The 22,110-nt window shown below is 45.8% G+C and overlaps 1 protein-coding gene across 1 annotated transcript; it reads left to right on the top strand.

Moving 5' to 3' along the window:
• The first annotated feature begins 526 nt into the window (after positions 1–526).
• CHRNA4 (cholinergic receptor nicotinic alpha 4 subunit) lies at positions 527–21,256 on the top strand. The gene is made up of 6 exons (XM_021527264.2): positions 527–785; positions 1,908–2,059; positions 5,430–5,474; positions 5,565–5,674; positions 14,177–15,557; positions 20,666–21,256. Exons 1-6 carry the CDS (start codon positions 725–727, stop codon positions 20,789–20,791), a joined length of 1,875 nt encoding a protein of 624 aa, XP_021382939.1. The 5' UTR covers positions 527–724; the 3' UTR covers positions 20,792–21,256.
• Positions 21,257–22,110: the final 854 nt, after the last annotated feature.

Raw genomic sequence — 22,110 nt, 5'->3', positions numbered from 1 at the left:
TTAAGAACTGTTTGGGCTTCCGGTGCTGTAAAGATCCCAGCTGGCCCCATATGCACCTCTGGCTGCAGCTGGGCTCTGGATCTCCCCCTTTATTTCTCCTGCAAAAGTTTTCCTCCCTGCAGCCTGTTTGCTGAAGCGCAGGGATTCTCTCCTCCTCCTCCTCCTCCTCCTCCTCCTGGAGGCAGGAGGCGGGCAGGTCTGACTACATTAAATATACAAACACGCTGCGCTCACTCTGCTCCGGAGGCATCATCGGTGCCCATCAGCTGCAAAACCCGAGCAAAGGCTGCCCAAGGGCTGGGGGGAGGCTGAAAGCAGCAGCAGCAGCAGCAAACAAACCAGCAGGGAAGAGAAGGGAAGGGAAGGAGCAGCAGGAGAGCCCAGGAGGGCTGGGCACCCCGGGCTCTCGCAGCAGCTCCCCGCAGCCCTGGCACATCACCTGTGAGTAAACGAGCAGCACGTCCCGGCAAGCAGCATCCTTCAAGGAGGAAGAGCTGGAGATCGCTCGGAAGAGAGAAGGAAAAAAAAAAAAAAAAAAACAACAAAAAACAAACGAAACAGAACCAAAGCACCAGCTTTGCATCCCTTTTGCAAAAGCAAAGCATCCCCTTCCCAGAGGGAGAGAGCGAAAGGAGTTCGGGGGAATGAACCTGGAGGATCCAGAGACTCAGAGCAGAAAAGTTGCCCCGACGGGAGACTCTGCACACTGAAGCTCTGCTCCACGATGGGATTTCCCGTGCCTAAGGGAAACCTCCTCCTCCTGCTGTGTGCCAGCATTTTCCCCGGTAAGTTTGAGAAAGCTCTTCTCCCGTTGCTCTGCCCTTTGGCTCTTTCCTCCCTTATCCCTCTCAAAGACACGCTGCAGAAAGCAGCAGGGAATTTCCCTGACTCCTCCACTCTTCTACCCCAGCATTTCTGGTCCCCCGAGCATCAGCCTCTGCTGAGCAGCGCTTTGCCTTTATCTTCTGCTCCCTGTCTGATTTGATGGAGAAAGGGTTAAAGCCACTGTGGGAAGGGGACAGGAGGGAGAATCCAGACGGGGGCTCAGCATCCTGCTTCTTTTCTTCCCTGGGTAAAGTGTGTTAATGTGTCTCGGGGCTACAGCTCCGGCTGGGGAGAGCGCAGCCAGCGCTCAGCTAATGCTTCCCTTTGTATAATCCAGGGCAGCTAAAGACTAAGTAGAAGCCATATTCCACGAGGGACGTGGGGACAGCCCCCGGCTCCCTCTCCCCTCTGTCTGGTACCGCCGGCACAGGAGCACAGCTCCTCCGACAGCCTCTGGATGAAACGTGGCTTTAATTTTTAACAGCAACCAGGCACCTCTGACAGCTCCCAGAGCCTACGTGCGGGGTCAGGGCTGCTCCTTGCAGCCTCCAACTTTTAAAGTTATGCCCGAGCAAAACTGGGATCTTGTTATCCAGCTTGTGCTCTCCACCTTCTCCATCCTCTTCCTTCTCCCGTTGTTTTTGTGAAATATCCACTAAGCAGGTTAAAGAGTTGAATTTCAATCTGCTTTTTTCTGCTATCAGAAATGCCAGTTTTTTAATATGTAAATCTGATCCACAATCCCTAGCTCTCGCTGGAGGTTGCTTTTTCATTTTTGGCTTGCCCTTCTAGCATCCTTCTTTCCTGCTTGCAGACTCCAACTTGCCACAAAGTGGCCATAAAAATTAGACCAGATTCAGGGAAGAATGGCTCATGAAGTGTTTTCTATAGGTATCACTGGGGCTGCCACTTCCTTCAGACCAACCCTGCTCTGTAATAGTGGGTGAATAGAGCGAGGAATGCCTGGCAATGTTGGGGATAGAGGGGAGATAAATCACCTGAGTAGCATCACCCTCCTGTGCATCCCCAAGCTGTGGTGTGCCAGCCCTTGGATCTACAAGTGTTTCATTCCTTCCCCACAGCCTTTGGCCACGTGGAGACCCGAGCCCACGCTGAGGAGAGGCTCCTGAAGAAACTCTTCTCTGGTTATAACAAGTGGTCCCGTCCCGTGGCCAACATCTCGGACGTGGTCCTCGTGCGCTTCGGCCTGTCCATCGCCCAGCTCATTGATGTGGTACGTGCAGCCTCTTTGTGCAAAAAAAGGCCAAAATTAACCAGGCTGGGCCCTGGGAGAGGCTCCTGGTGTGTGGGTTTCACTGGTTTGGGTTGGGCAGGCTCTGCCCTCAGCAGAGAACAGCAATCATGCACACAGACCTGGTGGAACACGGCGGGGACTCCTGAGAGTAGCTGGCCATCAAAGTGGATCCTTTACTCTTCATTTACTACAGGCAAAATCCCAAATTCCCTGTCAAAACCCATGGGACTGATCACAGCAGGGCAGTGGAGCCCTGGGACCGGAGCTGTGCTTCTCTGGCATTTAGAATTCTGGCAAAATAATAAATCAAATACCTAATTTGGAATTTGAGCCACGATCATTAACGCTAATTTACACAAGCTAATAGGGACAGTGCTTTGCACACCCTGGGAAGAGAGATTGCCTGAAGAGGCTTCTGCAAATGAAAGTTTTGAGGGTTTTTAGCTAATCTGGCAGATATTAACAAGAAAATTCTGAGTGTTTATTCAGACAGAAGTCACACATGCAAACTGCATATGCCCTGTACAAGATTGCACTGAAACAGTATTTATGGGATTATTCTGGCACAGTGTGTTGGGGTCAAGTGTTGGACAAAGGAGGTCCCTGCAGGGCTGCAGATGCCAGACACACTCACAGGCTTTAGAGTTTGTGCAGATCTTGCTCCTGCATTTCTCTCCTTCCTGTCCCAATTTGCATGTGGCACTCCCATGACAGTGTGTGTGCAGCTGCACATACTTTGAGCAGATATTGGGCCAGCTTTCATGAAATGGTTGGGGTTGGAAGGGACCTTTAAAGACCATCTTGTCCAAACCCCTTATTTTTCAGAAGAGGGGACTCCCTGTCATTTTTTTACTGCAGTTATGTGGCAGAATGAAAGGAGTGGTGATGCCCCAGCCCTGAAAGTGTTCAAGGCCAGGCTGGATGAAGCTTTGATCAGCCTGTTTTAGTGGAAGGTATTGGAGAGGGTTGGGACTGGATGAGCTTTGAAGCCTCTTCTAATACAAACCATTCTGTGGTTCCTGTGAAAATGGAAAGAATAATGCAACCTAAAGACATTACTGGTGTGGGACAATCCTAGCAGATGACTCTCCACAGTTTTATATTTTGAAATCAGATTTTTGAGATTAAAAGGAAGCAGCTGAGATGGTTCAGGAGGTGAGGAATCCAAGACACCAGTTGCTGGAGAAGCCATCCACTTCCAGCTTTGCAGCACAGCAATGGTCTCCCCCTCCCCTCCTCACTCTTATGTCAGCCTGAGGGATCCAGGGCTGTTTGCAGTTGCTAATGTTGAAGATGCATGGTTCTCATCTGAATAATTGATAAGACTAAAGATAAGACATTAGTGACTGTGGAGGCATGAGAAAGACTCTCCATTATGAAGCTGCAGAATTGTGGAAGACGGGGAATCGATACACCTGCTCCACAGAGCTTTCCCAGCTTACTTAAGAAAAATTAATCTTAAAACCATGTCAGTGGTTAGGAGTGCAGCTCACAGGCAGAGCTGTGCTGGGACCTGTGGGCACGGCTGGAGGAGAGCTCTCAGCCCTGCTGCCCCAGTCTGTGACTGGTGACACTCCTGCCACCACTGTGGCTCTTCAGCTCTCTCCCCCTTCCCCACAGTGACAGTTTTGGTGCAAACCCTGCTGCAATTGTTAGACACAATGCTCAGCTCCCAACGACAAGGAGTCTGAAAGGGAAATCAGAGCTGTATTCAAACCCCAGCTCCTGCTGACAAAAGCTGGGGGCAGGGGAAGAGAAATCAATGGGGAACTCTACATTCCTGCATGTTCTTACCTTACCCTGGAGGGTTTTCTAAGACCAGGAATAAGGGGGGAGAGGTCAAATACATGTCCAGGAGCAGCCACTGAGAGACGCATTTGGACTCCTGTGCCTGTGTGTCTGCAGGACCTCACTGCTGTGCTCACCTTGAGAGAAGTGGTCAGGCAGTGCAACACCCCCATGGCTGTGGGGTCACTGCTGCACCCAGCTGAGGAGGAGCTTGGCCATTGTCACATTCCAAACTCCTCCCAGATAATTCCGTGGGACTGGAGCTGTGCAGGAGCTTCCACCAAGGGTGGTTCCAGGGAGGAGAATTCCAGGAAAAAGCAGCACCAGCTACACTGGGATGCTGGTGGTGTGGTGGAGGGGCTGTGGTGGAGACCTCAGGTGCTTGAATTGCACAGTGGTAAGAGAAGTAGGTTCTCAAGGAGTGGTCCAGGTCATGGCAGTCTTCATCTTCCATCAGCAAAGAAGCAGCTGGATGTTTTCTCTCCCTTTGTTTATCATTGAATTGTTTTTGTGTTCCTCCTTCCTCCATGTGCTTCTGGTCCCTAACCCCAGAGCAGAGAATCTCTGCTCAGGTTTTACACCTGGTGCCACAACAGCAATGAGGAGGCTCAGGGAGGAGGAGGCAGAGCTCCCCCCAAACATCCTGAGTTTTAATGTTCACAATCAATCCTGAACTGCCACAAGACAAGGTTAATGATGAGCAGTTTGCTGTCAGCTGAGCCCTGCCAACTCAGCTGAGTTTGGTGCCAGCCAAGGCAAGAGATAAAAACCCCACACAAATAAACCCTGAGCTCTGGTGGGACACTTCAGTCAGACCAGCACTGGGTTCTGCCCACATCATTCATCTGAGTTACTTACAGAGGGCACAAAAGGCAAGCAGCAAACAGTAATTAACTCTACTGCAGTGCTGCCAGCATTATAAATGCCTGACATTATTTAAATATGTATATACAGTCTACTATTTCTGCATAGAAAGTCTATCCGTTGATGGAAATGCACCAGGCTACCCAAGAATTCCATGTCAGCAGAGGAATTACTCAGAAAACCCAATCCATAGCACCACAAGCTCATGTATTTGGTAGAAGGAGAAATGCTGCTGAGCTTTTTGTTTCCAGAGCTGTGTCCATGGATAATATTTCACAGGAGAACACCCTTGCAGATGAAGCTGGAATCCACCACACGTGTGTGAGTCAGGATTTCTATATCCATCACTCCCCTCCTTCAGTGCTCAGGTCAAAGGCAGTCTGGGGAGCTTTTTCCTCTACCTGGTATCATCATCCCAGGCTGAATCCATCAGCACTGAGTAAAATCCCAATAAATTCCAGTCCATCTGCTCACAGGATTGCTTAGGTGCAGGCTCAGCTGTTCAGTGGTATCAGACAGCTGTGCCCTGTCCCATGTCAAATGACAGAAACATCTGCTTTTGATTTCCAAGACAAAATTACATTTATTGCAGAGGTGATTTGTAATTACATAAATTAAATACAATTAAGGGAAATTAAGAGGGTTCTTTGGGCCATTTAATCTGCTCCTCTAACCAATATCTGATCTTCCATTTCAGGATGAGAAAAATCAAATGATGACCACAAATGTGTGGGTGAAACAGGTGGGTGCCCCCAAATATGTGGTTTTCCATGTTTATTTTTGTTTTTTCTCCTGAACTCTCCCAGCTTTGTAACCACCTCATTTTTGGCAGGAGTGGCATGACTACAAGCTGCGCTGGGACCCCCAGGAATATGAAAATGTCACCTCCATCCGAATCCCCTCGGAGCTCATCTGGAGGCCAGACATTGTCCTGTACAACAAGTGAGTGTGAGCACTGTGACCAGAGGGCAAACCCATCCTTGCACATTTTCCTCTGTTCATGAGCCTAAAATATTTCCTGCAGTAATTCCACTTTATTTTGTTCTCTGTGGTTGGAGTTCATGTAGATTCTATAACGTGCTTTAAATTATATGACTGACATTCATCACAAGGGCTTTGCTCTCCTAATGATCCTTCCTCTGGGCAGCCAGTTTTTTGGGGGATGCCAGGTATTGTTTTCTCTTCACATATCAGATGCACAATTAAGCTGGATTTGAGCTTTCAGTCCTCTTCAATTTCATTTCACCCAGGAGCTCTCCCCTAATTCATCACCATCAACTGGAAAAGCCAATTACTGATGATGGGCTTAAATAAGGAAAATATGCTGAAACGTGTCAGGCTTGTGCATCTACAAACAGGGGATTCAGGTCAGCTAAATACCATTCTGAATTGATTTCTAAATAGGTATTTGTTCCTCACTGCAGATACTTGGAAGCTGTCCCTTGTATGGACACTTCCCAGGGAGCAGGTTGTGGTTTTCTTTCTTTCCTTTGGAGCCTGTTGATGTTCTTAGAAATGCTGCCCAAGTGCCAAGGCTGTTTTCTCCCTGGAGCCCCACCACAGCTCTCCAGTCTCCCAGGATGTCAGATATCCCAGTCCCCCACCCGAGCACAGGCCCCAGAGAAAACACTTGCTGCAGGCATCAAAGAAAAGCATCCTTGCCTGTGGCTGACACGCAGAGAAACCCTCACAGCAGCAGCCAGGCTTGGTTTTAATAAACAGTCGCCTGGTTCTAGCTTGATATGATTTTGCTTTTGTTTAAAAACCAAAATAAATGGCTAAAGCTGGAATCTGCCGAGGGGATTGTGAGCTTTGGAGACTGCAGGGGCTGTTATCTTTCCCATTAGCTCATTCTGGATCCTCAGTGGTGTGGAGTGATTGCAAACCTCTCGGAAATCACTGCATCCTCACTGAGCACCTTTCAGAGATTAGCCCAATGGAAATGATTCATTCAGAGGCACTTGGACCTTCCTGCCCTCCAGGGACACACTCTGAGCATGAGTATTGCATCAAAAGTGCCTCACTTGGCAGCCAAGAAAGGTGTTCACAGCTTCCACTGGAAAGAAAAAATAATGTCCTTGTCATTCTCATTGTTTAATTAACAACAATGGCAAGGGTTATTATTTTTGGAGCTTCTGGTGGTTGTTGTGGTGGACCATGATGCCAAAAGAAATGATGTGGCACAATCCCTGCATGGCCTTTGTGCGTCAAACCATCCTTTTGCTGGAGCTGCTGGCACAGAAGAACCTGATATGTCACCTCTGCTTCCTCTCCCTTGGCTCAGCACAGTTGATGAGGATGGCCAGGAAAAAAGGAATCACAGAATGACAGAATGGTTTGGGATGGACAAAATCTAAAACATGATCTTATCCCAGTGGCAGGGACACCTTCCACTAGACCAGGATGCTCAAAGCTCTGCTCAGCCTTGCCTTGACCATTTCCAGGGATGAGGAAGACTCCAGGAGACCTTGGTATCCTTTATATCTCTGGACATTTTGGGGATTCATGCTGAAGACATCCTCCAGATGTCCAGGACACCCCGACCTTGAGCTGGCAGCCTTTGGCTCCTGCCTCTCTGCCCCGTTGTTGTAGCTCACTGTTGCTGTCACTTGAGTCTCTACGGGGACTCCAGGGGTCTGATCTCCTGGCCACAGCAGCTACTCCAGAATGTCCTTCCCAACCTCTTCTGGGCAGTGAGAGTTTCAGTCCTGCCCACCTTACTGCTCTGACTTGCAGTAGCAAATCTGGCTGTCCTGGCACCTGCTGACACAGGGAGAGCTCATGCCTCAGCTCCCCACATCCAAGCTGCTTCCCTCCCTTGATCCATACCTAGCATTAATAATCATGCATTCATCTGTTGGTTGTCATGAGCCTATCATGCATTTTTAATTTAATTATCCACGGGTTAAACATGGATGTGAGCTAGGCACCAGACACTAGTGGGTTTCCATGAATCCACGTCTTCACTGCTGTATTTCCCTTTGTTCTTATACAAAATGTTTTCTGCCCTGACATGTACTTCTCTCTCCCACCTAACTTCCTGCCAAACACATCTGGAGCTGCAGCCAATATCTTCATCAGGTTTCACATATTTTAGGGACTGCAGGGCAAATGCAAGGCAAAACCTTCAGAGCGAGGGGACACCAAGGTGAGGCTCTTTGGCACAGGATTTCACCAACTGCATTCCCAGCCAGGCCTTCTCCTGGTGGGCATCTCAGCTGGAAATGATAGTGATTAGCCATGGTGATGCTAACAAGGAGGCCATCTCATATTTTACACATGTATATGTATAGTTTAGAGGGAGTTTAACATGGCTGCACATGATTCTGGGTCTCTGAGAGCAAAAAATGTGCAAAAAAACCTTGGTGGAAGAGAGCGAGAGGCCACACTGACCTTTTGCTGTCTTCAGCCTGTTTAGTGTGAGCTAATTATTGCTTACAACATTATTAAAATATGGTATTTCTATTGGATGCACTCCTTTAGGAAAGATTATACAAATACCTCTTCTGTTTTAATCTTGGGTTATATATTACAAAAATGGTAAAATTTCAATTGATTGCAGAATTGCATCTTTGAGGAAACCGAAACCTTTGTTGTGAGGTTACTCTCATATCTTGGCTCATTATTGTAAAAAACATTCAATTTACCCACTCTCGAGACCCAAATTAAATCAGTAAATTCAGCTGGTTTGGCCTAGAGACTAAATGTAGTTGTCAACATTCATAAGGAATCTGAAAAGAAATTAATATCCTACAGGGAAATTAATATGCTGCTGAATTTTCAGGCATGATGAGATAAGTTCCAAGACTCTGCAAATAGTTTCTACTGGATGTGACATAACATATGTACAGCAGAGGAATATGAGTTCCTCATAGTGAAGTGACAAAGCGTCCTCTTTGCCAAAAAAACAGGCTGTTCCTTATCTGAGGTTGTAAAGGCTCTTCAGGCACCACCAAATCATTTCTAAATGAATTATCTAATCCTCTGCACTGATTTGTTTTTCCATTAATGAATGGCTTTGAAGAACATTTTACTTTTTCTTTGTATATTTGAAGTACAAAAAAGTGAATTGTATTCTTTTCTCTAATGAAGGAATGAGCTCTTGGGGGTTGCATTTTTTGTTTGTAGTGGGGTTTTTTTGGGTTTTTTTTTGTTTGTTTTTTTTTTTCTTGCTTCTCCACCACTGTGTTGAGTCACTTGTTCAACATAGGACCTCCAGAGGAGAAATCCCTGGAAGCACAGGTTTGCATCCAGGTGCTCCAGCTGTTGAAGGCAGTCCAGGGCAATCCAAGCCCACATCCTTAAGCCTGATGCTGGTTTTCAGCTGGATGGTCATGGTATTATCACAGCATTTGTCTTCTCCAGCCTGGTGATTGTAAAACCTGGGAAGAAGCTACTGGGAATATTGAGAATTCAGAAGTTTCTCTTTTCTTGGTTTTTTCTGGGATTAACTGTTCCAGAAAGTAATCCCTGCCTTAGAATCCACAGTTACCAACAAAAAAAACCCGAACAAACCCAAAAAAACCAAAGAAACAAAAAAGACAAGATCAGATGTGAAGGAAAATTAAATACAAATGCCTGTAATTAGGCACAGGAAATATCTTGAGGAATTCATCCAGTGATAAAATGTACACAAAGGGATTATTAGACTGGAAAAGAATATGTCTGTTAGTCAGCTTTTTAAAATCATGGAAAAGCAAAGAGTTTTTTTGAAAAGTACTCAGCACCTTGTTCTCGTGAACTACACTGTTATGTTTGCAACCAGTTAGATTTATGGAGTAACACTGGTTTCGTGACTCATCTCAAAGCTCTTTGGAGGAGAAATACCAAAAGATGCCCCAGCGTAACCTTTAAAATTGGAAACATACTTGACATTTTTCTTTATGTGCATTGGCACAGACCTCCTTATTCTGCACCAGCTTTATTTATAATAGGCCAAGAAAAAAAAAAAAAAATCACTGATTCACCCTTCAGTTCTCCTGATTCTTCTGGCAGGCTCAGTGGTTGTTTTTCTGGAGAGGGACATCTTCAGATGCTTTGAGGTTTGCTGCCAAGCTCTACCCAGCAATGCAGGAGCTGATGGAAGGAAATCTGCAGAGGGATCCCTCTCCTGGGCTGCTGCTCTGTTCACGCCCAAGGGATGCTCTTACCATTCTAAGACAGAGCAGGAGCTCTGCCTTCAAAGTGCTGGCAAGGATCCTTGGCAAAGGGGAGAATTGGAGCAAAATGCACCAATCCAGCAGAGCCAGAGCCTCCTGCAACACCTGTGCTCATTCTAGCACAGCCTTTGCTGAGGATGGTGCCTCTTTTGCTGAGCAACAATCAAAATATCATTAATTACTGCTGGTTTCTAAACACCTAAACCCAGCAAAAGCTGGGATGTGGCTGAGGGAAGTCCCATCAGGGCCCACACATCTCCCCTGGGCACCCAGGAAGTTTTGTTACCAAGCTGCCAAGATCCTGGAGATATTTAGAACCCAGCTAGGTGAGGTCCTGATCCTCTTGTAGCTGACCTGCTTTGAGCAGGGAGTTTTGGGCAGGAGGCAATTCCAGAGGTGCCTTCCAAGCAGTGCATTTGAGTTATTTGGTAGCACAAAACAGTATATATTTTCCAGTAAATATTTTGTGGTTTCCCTTTGAAAAAAATTTTAATCTGAACATTCCAGAAGCAGCTCTATAATATGTACCAAAAAGGTGCAGGCTTCTAATACTACCATTTTTTGCTTTGTTACTGCTCTTTGATGAAAAATGCTTTAAGTGAGGACATTCTACTCTATCCATATATGTGTATAGAAAATTTTCACGCTTTTAAAGGTCTGTTTGGATTTAAATTGAGTCATCAGAAATTAAAATAAATATGTGCCTCATTTACATGCACTCTGAAAACACTTAATTTTGTGAGATGCTGTATCTCCCAACTGCAGGAAAATAGAAAGTAGAAAAAGAAAATAAAAATTCTCCGTCAGCAGAGCTTTTTAGTAGAACATAGCTGGTAGATGTCAGTAAAGCAATGCCATCCTTAAACCCTTATAAACTTAGGAGATTTACTAGAGCAGCCTTTATTCTCAAAATGAGAAATCAAAGGCTGCAGGACACAGCAGTTTTTTTATTTTTTTAAAAAAATAAGTAATTGTCTTCTCTCTTTCTTGGTGTGCACTGCTGTGTTTGACTTAAAAATATAAGAGCTCCAGTTCTTTATTACTGACATATTTTTAAAGCTGTCAGGTCAGAGTAACCAGGAGAGCTTGACTGTCTGAATTCTTCAGCTCTTGTGATGTTTTCCTTGCACTCACGCCTTCTTCCAAATGGATTTTCATGACAACTGTCACAACAGAGTGATCTCCACTGAGTGAGATGACAACGTGCTACTGCTCTGAAGGAATGTCTGCAGATTTGCTCTGTCCCACTTCATCAGGTCTCCCACCTTCCTGTCTCAGTGTTCACCTGGTGCACTCAGGGCTGTGGGAACAGGAATGGGTTTTCCCACGTCAAAGCTGTCCAGAACACAGGGCTTCCCCAGTCTCCCAACTGCAGACTGAGCAGTTGGTTATCTCACCTCCATCACTTGGAGATTGGAAAAAGACTTTGGAAAGCACTCAACAGCCAGGTGACCTTGTTTGCTCCCTCTCTCATGTGGAGAGGAGCAGAATCAAAGTCTCCTGCAGGAGGGGAGGGAGAATCTCTTCAGGCTCTCCTTCATGGGCAGGCTGCCAGCAGGCACAGCTTCCAATCCACTAAACATAAGCTTGAAGGTCCAGTGTGGGTGGAAATCTTGGGGAAGGAGGCAAAAATACATGGATTCAAGAAGGGTGAGACAAGTGGGAATACTGCCTTTGCATGATGTGACTGGCTGGGATGCATTCTATGTACACAGCATGGCTGATTTACCCTGCTTACAAATTCCTCTGCATTGAACTGCAATGAGAAATCCAAACACACTCAGTAAAGTCAGGAGTTCCTTCATAGTCCTGGTAGGTTGGAGAGGCTGGAGCATCCCAGGGTGTTTTATGGCTCCTCAGAGTCAATAACTGACTAAATCCAAGGAGATGTTCTGCAGCTGGTTTCACTCCTGCCATGGCACTGCAGGCAAAATCCAGCCTGGAAGCAGTGCCAGTATTATTTGTAAAAACATGTGGGCCAAAGAGGACCCAGGATGAAGTTGGGTTTGTTAGGCGAGCAATTAAAAAATAGTAAAAAAATATATTCCTCATTAAAAAGCAGATAATTTACAGAAACAAATGATACACAAGATCTGCAGCATCACAATGGTTCCATCTACACTTGTAGAAGAGGAGTGTGGGGATCACACAAAAACTGCAAAATTGCCAGGGAAGGCATTTCTGGGAGTGAAACAGAGTTACATGAATTATTATCATTCCTGGATGCAATTTTAGAAAGAGTTAGGTGTGTTTTTTCCCAAGAGTTTTCAAAAGAAAAATTCACATCTGTGTTGTTTATCAGGCCACTTGCACATTGCTCTACCTAAGAAGGGAAACACTCATAGTGGATGCTCATAATCCCTTTTCTCTAATAAGATCCAATTAAAGATATTACTCCATTAATGAGTGATTTAATGATGCCTCAGAGATATCATTAAATGCAGAATCAGATTCCATATTCCTACTGAGATTTAAAAAGAAAACCAGCAAGGACAGAAAGCACTGGACTGTCACTTGCTGTGCATGTTTCATATCTCAATCTGGCTTTACTATGCTCCTGGCAAAACCCAGATATAAAAAAAAAAGGTGGTTTTCAGCCAAATCACATGTTCTGGAGTGTAAATTAGATTTAAGAAAGAAGAGTTAGGACAGGAGCTGGATGGATTGTACAATGGCCCAGGTTTGTTTGCTTCAGAGTAGATCTCTGTGCTGATTTTGTCTTAATCCCTCAGTGAAAGTCTTGTATGTAGCTTCCACTCTTTTTTTAGTGTTTTAAATATTTTGTGTTCTTTTTATTTGTCCAAAATCTGCCCCAAATAACAAAAAGAGCAAAGAAGAGTTTAGTAAAACCTGGTTCTCCACCACACAAGAATTCTGAGTTTATTTTTCCATTAATTCAAGCAACCTAGAAAATTGTCTCAAGGACATCTGGGTTGTGATCCTGAGGCCTGGGGACGTTTCCATCTCTGCCCAGAAACCACATTAGCCAAGGCAGCTCAGCAAGTGCCAGATCCTGCCACTATTTCCCAATACTACACCAGTCTCATTTTTAGGATGTTTCACAAGTGGAAATGTGTGACGTGAGTTGTGACACAGGCTGCCCAGAGAAGCTGTGGCTGTCTCATCTCTGGAATTGCTCCTGGCCAGATTGGATGGGGATTGGTGCAACCTGGTCTAGTGGAAGGGGGGACAAAATAAACCTCCATGGCAGGGAGTTGAAATCAGATTGTCTTTAAGGTCCTTTCCAACCAAAATAATTCTGTGATTCTATGAAACTATCAAAAAGTCTTTTTTTTTTTTTTTTTAATTTTGCTTATAAATGAATGGTCTCCTAAAGAAATTAATTCAGAAAGTTCCTGTGCCTTCTGCAGCTTGAGGAGCCCTGCTGGATCACCCGTGTGTTGATGATCTTGCTGCTGGTAGGGAGGAGGAGAGGAGTGTCCCCTGTCACTGCATGGCTGCTGTCAGGGCACATCTGGGCACTGAAGCAGCAGAGCAGGGCCCAGGGATTTTGGCAACTGCAGGCTGGGCTGGCTCCAGCCAGAAGCACGGGCAGGAGTAGAGAGCTTTATGTTCGTATCAGCCTGAATAATTCATCTCAAGTTTTTAGCAGAAGCTCTCTTCCCTTGCACAGCCTGTCCTTTGTCTGGCAGTGCTGCTGTTTGTAACTCGGGTTCTTCCTCCAAAAGTCTGGAAAATACAATTTATTCATACAATTCCAATACAAATTCCTGAGCTGTTATATATTTATCTGATAACCCCCAGCTGAGGGTTCCTGTGAGAAGACACCACAAAAGCCAATTCTCTTCCTAACTGGGAAATCAAAAGATTAATGTTCATTATTCCTACTAATAGGATGTTCTTGCTGTTTTTCACATAAAAGACTGGGTGATTACCCAGCTCTCTTTCATTTTTAGCAGCTGTCACAAATAATTCTGCCGAGCCCACAGACACACTATCTGATACTACTTCCTCCCTCTTCTAAAAGAAACCCAACCCATTCCAGAGCACATCTGGGAAACTCTGGGGAAAACCTGTGTACAATCACATCAAGGAACTGACTTATGGCAGGGGAAGGCTGACATGTGCATGAATTCCAGGACTTGTGTAAGCCAAGAGCTTAAAATGCACTGGACAGGGTAGATGGATCCAATGTTTGGACATGATGTGCCTCTTGCATCTCTCAGGTAATTTGGAAGCCAGGCACTAAATATCCTATTTCCTTAACAGAGTTGACATGTCCTAGAGAAGTCTGAGCCTTTTTTTGTCTTCCATCTGTCCCCAGTGCTGATGGTGACTTTGCAGTCACCCACCTGACCAAGGCTCACCTCTTCTACGATGGGAGAATTAAATGGATGCCCCCTGCTATTTATAAAAGCTCCTGCAGCATCGATGTCACCTTCTTCCCCTTTGACCAGCAAAACTGCACAATGAAGTTTGGCTCCTGGACCTATGACAAAGCCAAGATAGACTTGGTGAGCATGCACAGCCACGTGGACCAGCTGGACTACTGGGAGAGTGGGGAGTGGGTCATCATCAACGCTGTGGGCAATTACAACAGCAAGAAATACGAGTGCTGCACAGAGATCTACCCTGATATAACTTATTCCTTCATTATCCGGAGGCTGCCGCTGTTCTACACCATCAACCTGATCATCCCCTGCCTGCTGATCTCCTGCCTGACGGTCCTGGTCTTTTACCTGCCCTCTGAGTGTGGAGAGAAGATAACCCTGTGCATCTCTGTGCTGCTGTCCCTCACTGTGTTCCTGCTGCTCATCACGGAGATCATCCCCTCCACCTCCTTGGTCATCCCTCTGATTGGGGAGTACCTGCTCTTCACCATGATATTCGTTACCTTGTCTATCATCATCACTGTCTTCGTGCTCAACGTGCACCACCGCTCGCCCCGCACCCACACCATGCCGGACTGGGTGAGGAGGGTCTTCCTTGACGTAGTCCCACGGATCCTTTTCATGAAACGTCCCTCCACAGTGAAGGACAATTGCAAGAAGCTCATTGAGTCCATGCACAAAATAACCAACGCACCGAGGCTTTGGTCTGAGATGGACGTGGAACCCAACTTCACTACCTCATCCTCCCCCAGCCCCCAGAGCAACGAGCCGTCACCCACCTCCTCCTTCTGTGCCCACCTCGAGCAGCCGGCCAAGCCTCAGCCCATCTGCAAGTCCCCCTCTGGGCAGTACTCTGTGCTGCACACAGAGCCCATACAGGTGACCTGCTCCTCTCCACAGCCCTCCTGCCACCCCCTGAGCGACACCCAGGCCACCTCTGTTTTGAAAGGCAGGTCACTGAGTGTCCAGCAGATGTACAGCCCCGGCAAGGCAGAGGAGGGGACAATCCGCTGCAGGTCCAGGAGCATCCAGTACTGCTACCTGCAAGAGGACTCTTCCCAGACCAATGGCCACTCCAGTGGCTCTCCAGCCTCCCAGAGGTGCCACCTCAACGGGGAGCAGCCCCAGCACAAGCCCCCTCAGTGCAAGTGTAAGTGCAAAAGGGGCGTGGTGGCTGGCACGGCAGCCCAGGGGAGCAAGAGCCACGGCGCCAAAGAGCAGCACCTCGTGCTGATGTCCCCAGCCCTGAAGCTGGCAGTGGAAGGGGTTCACTACATCGCAGACCACCTGCGGGCGGAGGACGCGGATTTCTCGGTGAGTATTCCAGCAGAGCCTGCTCTCCTTCAGGAAGTCAGAAATGAGCTGTTAAGGGAGCTGCAGCAAGCCTTGAGCTGTGCAGAGGGTGTACGTGTTGAGGCAGACTCAGCCATACCTCTAGTGGGGGTTTTGGCCACTGTAGGCACAGCTGGAGATGTCCTTGGGGTCTTGGAATGATGGCCAAGGGAAAAGCACAACCAGGTCATGGCTCAGGGCTGCTCTAGAACAATGGATTCCCCAGCAGAAAATAGGAGTGAAGTTGCTGTTAGGCAGCAAAGAAGCAGTTTGGTTTGTGAGAGACCCAAAACACAGCCATCTCAAAGAAACAGAGACTTATTCCTTATTTAAACCTCTGACAAATGGGGACTTCACACTCCCTGCTTTTTATTAATCACTGACAGTGACTGTGGAGCCCAGGAAAGCAAATTGCCCAAGCAGGCTGTGGGAAGCTCTGGGGGTACTGGTAAGTCTGTTCAGCTCTGCTCACGTATCGTGATGCGATTCCCCATTTGTGGACGTCCACTGGAGCAGCTGGCTCTGTGCAGGGAGGTGGGGGAACAAATTTCCTGCTTATTCTGTGGGGGTAAATATGGCTACAAATAAAGGGAATAGAGGCTGAAAGGATTTCTTTTCATGGAGACAATGATGCACTGATAACAAATGCCACATCCTTTCACAGCTCTTTCCTGCAGGACAGATATTGTGTGCTAGTAATTATGGTCATAATGAAAGGAGGCACAAGATAACCTGAAGTTAGTCATCTTATTAAAGAAAAGTCTTATCTACCTTTTTCTGGGCAGATCCATATGCAAAAGCTGCTTTTTAGCTTTGTCTACAGTTTAAATTTCTTAAGATTTAGAATCAGTGCAAGTCATAGGGTGTTTATACAAGATTTCCTGCACATATAGAGTGTCTTTTATTCACATTTTTTACAGCACTGAGCACTAGCAAGAAAAGCTTAAATACTACTGTCCATTTCTATATTCTGGTATCATAGTTAAGGGCCTCTGCTCTTCAATGGATTTCACTTCACAGCATCCCTTTGAGGAAGGAACTCCTTATGTTGAGTTACAGCCAAAACACAAACTTTCTATTCAAGGTCACAGAACCAATCTGTGGCAGAGATGGGTTGTGAATCCTCATCTTCATTAGTTGCCAGTCCAAAACTCCTTGCCAGGGAAAAGCACTTCAGAAGCACATTAGGAGTGCAGGAATTAAAGTCTGCTCTCTCCCTCTGGCAACAATCACAAGTAAAGCCTTGGATGTCAGTTGAGTTTAGCTCAATTTTTTCCCCATGGTGCAAATAAAAAAAATATTACACCAATAATACTTCCCATTTCAAATGATTCTGCCTGCTGAGTTGGTTGGTGTTAACAAGAATGGGCTCAATTAATATTTTGGGTTCCTTCCTCTTAATTTTTTTAATGAAGCAGTCTTCAAAAGCCACACATTTTATTCTGACACCTTCTGCTGCTCTTCCCTCTTAAAATTAAGTGATCATCCTGAGGAGAAAGCTATTTACAGCACTAAACATCAAAAGCAGAAGAAAAGGAGAAGCTTTGAGCCTTTGGTCTCTGACCCAAGCTCCTGCAGCCCAGGCTGTGAGGAAAGGCAGCAGGAAAAGATCCAGCAATGAGCTGTGGGCAGCTTTGTGGGCTCCCCTGGGACTCGGGGTGACCTTTCTCCACTGTTCCACAGCAGCTGTGCTTGGCACAGAAGGCAGAGCTTGAGTTTTCGGATAGAGGGGATAATTCTGACTCCATTGTGGGGCTGCACTATTTTCTCTCTCTGGACCCAAGTAACACAAAGTAGGAAAGCACATTTTTTTTCTCCAGTAGAAATGAAAAAGAAGCAGGAAAACTGTCTTCTGGAACTGAAATATACAGTGAGGAGTAGAACTGATCTAATGAAATGAGAATTTATTGGGGGAAAAAATCAGTACTCAGAAATTTGCTTTCATCTTAAAATCAAATTGTGGCATTTCTTCATGGAAGTCTTCAATAAATCTATCAGCAGGCCCCTCTGATGCAGCTACTGAGACACATCTCGCAGTCTTGTGGGCAATATTTCCAGAGACATTCACCTTCCCAGAAGAAGAACAGAGCTTCTTTTAAGTTCCTGTTTCTTTATTTTTTCTCTAAAGCTCCATTGCCACAGGGGCAGTGCTTCTAAATTAAAAGTAAATAGCTCATTTAATTAAGTGCTCCAGCAAAGAGAAAATGGGAAATGCAAGAGGCAGTTGTTTGTTACAGAAGGATATCTGCAAACAATACAGGCACAATGGGGCGCTGGGGAAAACACACGGCAGAATTGTCCCAGCATAAGATGGAAATGCCATTAGAAATTAATTACAGACTGAGAGGCAAAACAAGTTCCATGTCACACATCAGCCAAAACAACCAGACAGCACCAGCACCATCTGGGAGGTTGTTCTGTCCATGGCTGTGTGCATCTCCAGAATGCTCTGATATGAAGCCATTTAAAAATAAAATGGGAAGGAATAAAGCTGAGGGGCAGGAAACAGGATAATCTCACAGGGTTATTTTTAACAAAGTACAATAAAACCGCCTGGGACTGCTCTAATCTGTATTGCAGACTCTGGGTCCTGGGCATCAGATGTCACCAAGGCACCTCAATCCTCCACTCACATCCTGAGGCTCAGACCCACAAGGAGCTGGACCAGGGCAGAGCTGCAGATTCCCACTTTTCAGGAGTTTGGGAGTGGAGGAATCAGCTGGTTCTTCCCCTGATTGTTTCCCGAAAATATTTTTGAGTGAGCTTCTTGGAAACTAATCAAAATAGAGGTCAGGGGTTGTGGTGGCAGATGTTGGCTGCTGCATGGATGTCAGAGAGACGTCTGTAGATCCACATGGGCTGCTGGACCACGAGGAAATGCTGCAATGGTGGCAGAACAAAAAACAAAAAATCCAGATCATTTTCTCTCCCTCATCCTTTTTCTTTTTTTTAATTATCTCCCCATAATTTCCAATTTCACCCTCTGTGGTCTCAGTCTGATGCTGGATATTGATTTTAAAAACATCTGATGCACTCCCAGCCATCATTTTCAGGATGGGCTCGGTATTTCTGCATACACCATTACATTAAAAAGCAAATTCCTGTTCAAGTTGTTCATCCCCCACTCTTCTCTTCTTTGCTCAGAGAGAAACTCATTAAATTTCTTTTCTTTGTGTGATCTAGCACTTATATTTACTAGCATAAATATTCAAAGAAAGTTATTACACCAGAATGAGACATTATTTACTCAATGCAGCTTTCCAGCTGAACATCAGATGGGAAATTTCAGATTTGCTTTACACATTGGTTACATCATAAGACATTAATCCCATAAAAACAATCATCCAGGGCTTGCTTAGATGCCTTTCTCATGAGGAATTTTAAGCATAGAGACTCCAACTCTCAGCAAATGATGAATAGGTCAGAAAATAACAGCAGCAAAAGGGAATTATCCACTGAGCTCTTATCACAGAGCTGTAGAGTCACGGAATGGTTTGGGTTGGAGGGGATCTTGAAGCTCATCTCATTCCACCTGCCATGAGCAGAGCCCCATCCAACCTGCCCTTGAACTTTCCAGGGATGGGGCAGCCACAGCTTCTCTGGGCAGCGGTGCCAGGGTCTCAGCACCCCCACAGGAAAGGATTTCTTCCTAATTTCTAATCTAAAATACTACATTTCAGTTTAAAGTCATTCTCCCTTGTCCTGTCACTACATGCTTTTATAAATTTGAATAAATTATACTTCACAACCCAAGGAAATGATACAATCTTGGGATGAGAGAATTCCTTCTGATTTCAAGGTTCAGTATTTTTTTTTTACTTATCCTAATTACAGATGGTTGTGCAGAGGGCTGAACAATCATAAAATATCATGATTTTTCCCAGGAAGGTGACAAGATGCAGGATGAACATGGTTGTTTTCTCTGCCTATTCTGTAGTAAAGGCTGGCTTAACTCAATGCTGGTTTTAAAAGGAATAAATCTATCCATTTAATGAAAACATTGAACCCATTCTTACACTTTTGACAACATTCAGGTATTCCTGAAATTGAAAATGCTTTGTTCAGAGAAAATATAATATGGTCTCCAGTGTGTGCCTCATTTCCCAGCTCACAAAGCTGCTCACTGAGCCAGGGAGCTCAGCACCACTGTACCTGTGGAAACATCCTCTGCTGCAAATGGCATTTCACTGACAGCTGGATTGCTTTCTTTACCAAAATGCATTTTTGGCAGCTTCACTGTCCCTGTCTCCTTTCACCACTCACAGCCACTGGGGAGGCTTGAGTGGGCTCCTGCTGAGATGTTTTCCCCAAAGAGCAAGGCAGCGTGACAAATTTCAGCCCTCGGGTCTATTAATCACCAAGTGGGAAATTGTAGGAAATCATAATGGGTACAGTCATATCAAATAGAACTTTACCACCTGATCAGGCCTCTTCCTGAGAAAGAAATTACTAAGAGCAATGTAATAAAAGAGGTTTTCATATATATATGGTTTCTTAATGAAGCAGTCATTTACGATTTCTGCCTCATGGTACTAGAACTCCCCAGAGAGGAATTGCTGGAAAATCCTCCCAGAGCAAGGCAAAAAAGGGGATAAAGGAGGGTGAGGGTACTTTTATTTGCTGGCTCACTTTCACTGCTTATTCACCCAAAGCTGTAAATCCCTTCACAGGAAGAGTTTGGCTTTGTTACTCTGTAAGCAAATCTTTTTATGAGCATGGGGAAACAAGTAATTTCTTATCCCCCCCACTGCCCCAGCTTGAATCACAGCCTCATTTACACATCCAGTTACAGCTGCTGATGATGAAAAATGGGAGAGTGAGTGTGCAGATGGCCTTAATCATCCACAGAGGTGTGCTATCCATAAGGATTTGTGACTTCACATGCACACCCCTGCAGTCTGGGGATCCCTCAGGTGATTGATGAATAAACCTTTGCCATTTTATAGGACCACAAAGTGTGAGTGAGACCTCCCCCTCCAATCTCTAGAATTATATTAAAATATCCTACTTTGGAGTAAAGCTCTAAGAGTTTTCATAAATCTTAATCTCCAGTAAATGTCAGTAATTGGCCTCTCCCCTCTGTGTTCCAGGTGAAGGAAGACTGGAAGTACGTTGCAATGGTCATCGACAGGATCTTCCTCTGGATGTTCATCATTGTGTGTTTGCTGGGAACTGTAGGGCTCTTTCTCCCACCGTGGCTGGCAGGAATGATCTAAATATAGCACCAAAGGGAAGAAATTATTGTCCCACTATCCCACTGTATGGATTCTAGTTCACCTGGAAGGAGAGAACAGAGAAATGGAGGCAGCCCTTTGAATAATTCACTGCGTGTCCACACTTGAGCTGCTCCCGAGCTCTTGGGGAATCCTTGCCGAGGTCACATTGTTCTGCCAAGCCATTTTCATCTCCTCCATCTAATTTAGGGGAAAAGTTCTTATCAAAGTCTGTACATAGCATGGTGGCATTCATTGGCATATACTCAGCAGAGTAAGAACACGAGCTTGTCCCTACAGCAGCACAGAAAGGGGTTCTGCATCCACAAATGAGCCCCTGGCAATAGCTCCAATCACCCTCAGCAGTCTCACTGTGCCCTGCCCAGTGATTTTGCCCTGTCAGGCTGAAGTCTTTCAGGACCATGCCCCTGTATGAGTCATTTTATAAATAAAGTTCCAAATTTGGGATACCTGTGCAGGATGTGGTCTGTGTTCAGCTGGTAAAGGCAGAGAATCTGGAAAGGTTTAAACGACTGCTTGGGACCAACAGTGATCATTAGCACAGCAGATTTTATATAGATTTTACTTTGGCCAGTGCCCTCCAGGAACCGTGGAGTGTGGGGCTGAATGAGGATCAGGCAAATGGAGGGAGGATTCGGGGTTAAGACTGGGATCACATTGTCAACACTTTAGGGTACTTTCAGAGGAAATCTCCTGGATCCAAGTTATGGCTTCTGCAGAGGGTCACCCTGAGCTAAAACCATTAATGTAGGTGGGGAAGGTACCGAAGACATGGGGAAGCCAGACAGAAATCCAGGATGATGTCAGGATAATAAAGAAATGTCCCGAGGTCACCTAGAGCAGGTTATTTAGGTCACAGAGAGACTCCATGATCTCCCAGGCAGCCTCAGTGTTCTGCCACCCTCAGTGTAAAGCAGTTTTTCCTCATGTTGAGGTGAAATTTTGTGTCTTTCAGTCTGCCTAGCTCAGTTTGGTCTGGCTCACTGTTCCCATCCTCAATGCTGGGTGCCAGCTGGGAGCAGCCCATAGCCCAGTGTCTCCCTTCTTCCTTCTGAGCTCTGAGGCAGAAGGTCTCCTGAACATTTTACCAGTGTGTGCAGGCAGAGTCAGATGTGGTCTAAAAATCCTTTAAAAGCTGCCTCAGGACCTTCCATGAGAGCACAACTCAAAGACCAGGCTGTGGCTCTGGGATCTGAGCTTTGCCCAGTGCCTCCTCCACACCCAGCTGGGATCAGCACTCAGGAGACTCTCTGGGAAATGGGAAGTTTACCCTGCCCTGAATTTAGGGGAATACACTCCAG

This window comes from Lonchura striata, chromosome 17 (assembly GCF_046129695.1).
Source record: "Lonchura striata isolate bLonStr1 chromosome 17, bLonStr1.mat, whole genome shotgun sequence".
Lineage (NCBI taxonomy): Eukaryota > Metazoa > Chordata > Aves > Passeriformes > Estrildidae > Lonchura > Lonchura striata.
This window is presented reverse-complemented; position numbering and strand designations above follow the sequence as displayed.

What these genes read in the sequence shown, in the direction of transcription:
- CHRNA4 (XM_021527264.2), top strand. Translation starts at nt 725, where the DNA reads ATGGGATTTCCCGTGCCTAAGGGAAACCTCCTCCTCCTGCTGTGTGCC. An exon ending in TCGCCCAGCTCATTGATGTG is followed by an intron (nt 2,060 to 5,429) that starts GTACGTGCAGCC and finishes CTTCCATTTCAG; the next exon opens with GATGAGAAAAATCAAATGAT. An exon ending in CAAATGTGTGGGTGAAACAG is followed by an intron (nt 5,475 to 5,564) that starts GTGGGTGCCCCC and finishes CATTTTTGGCAG; the next exon opens with GAGTGGCATGACTACAAGCT.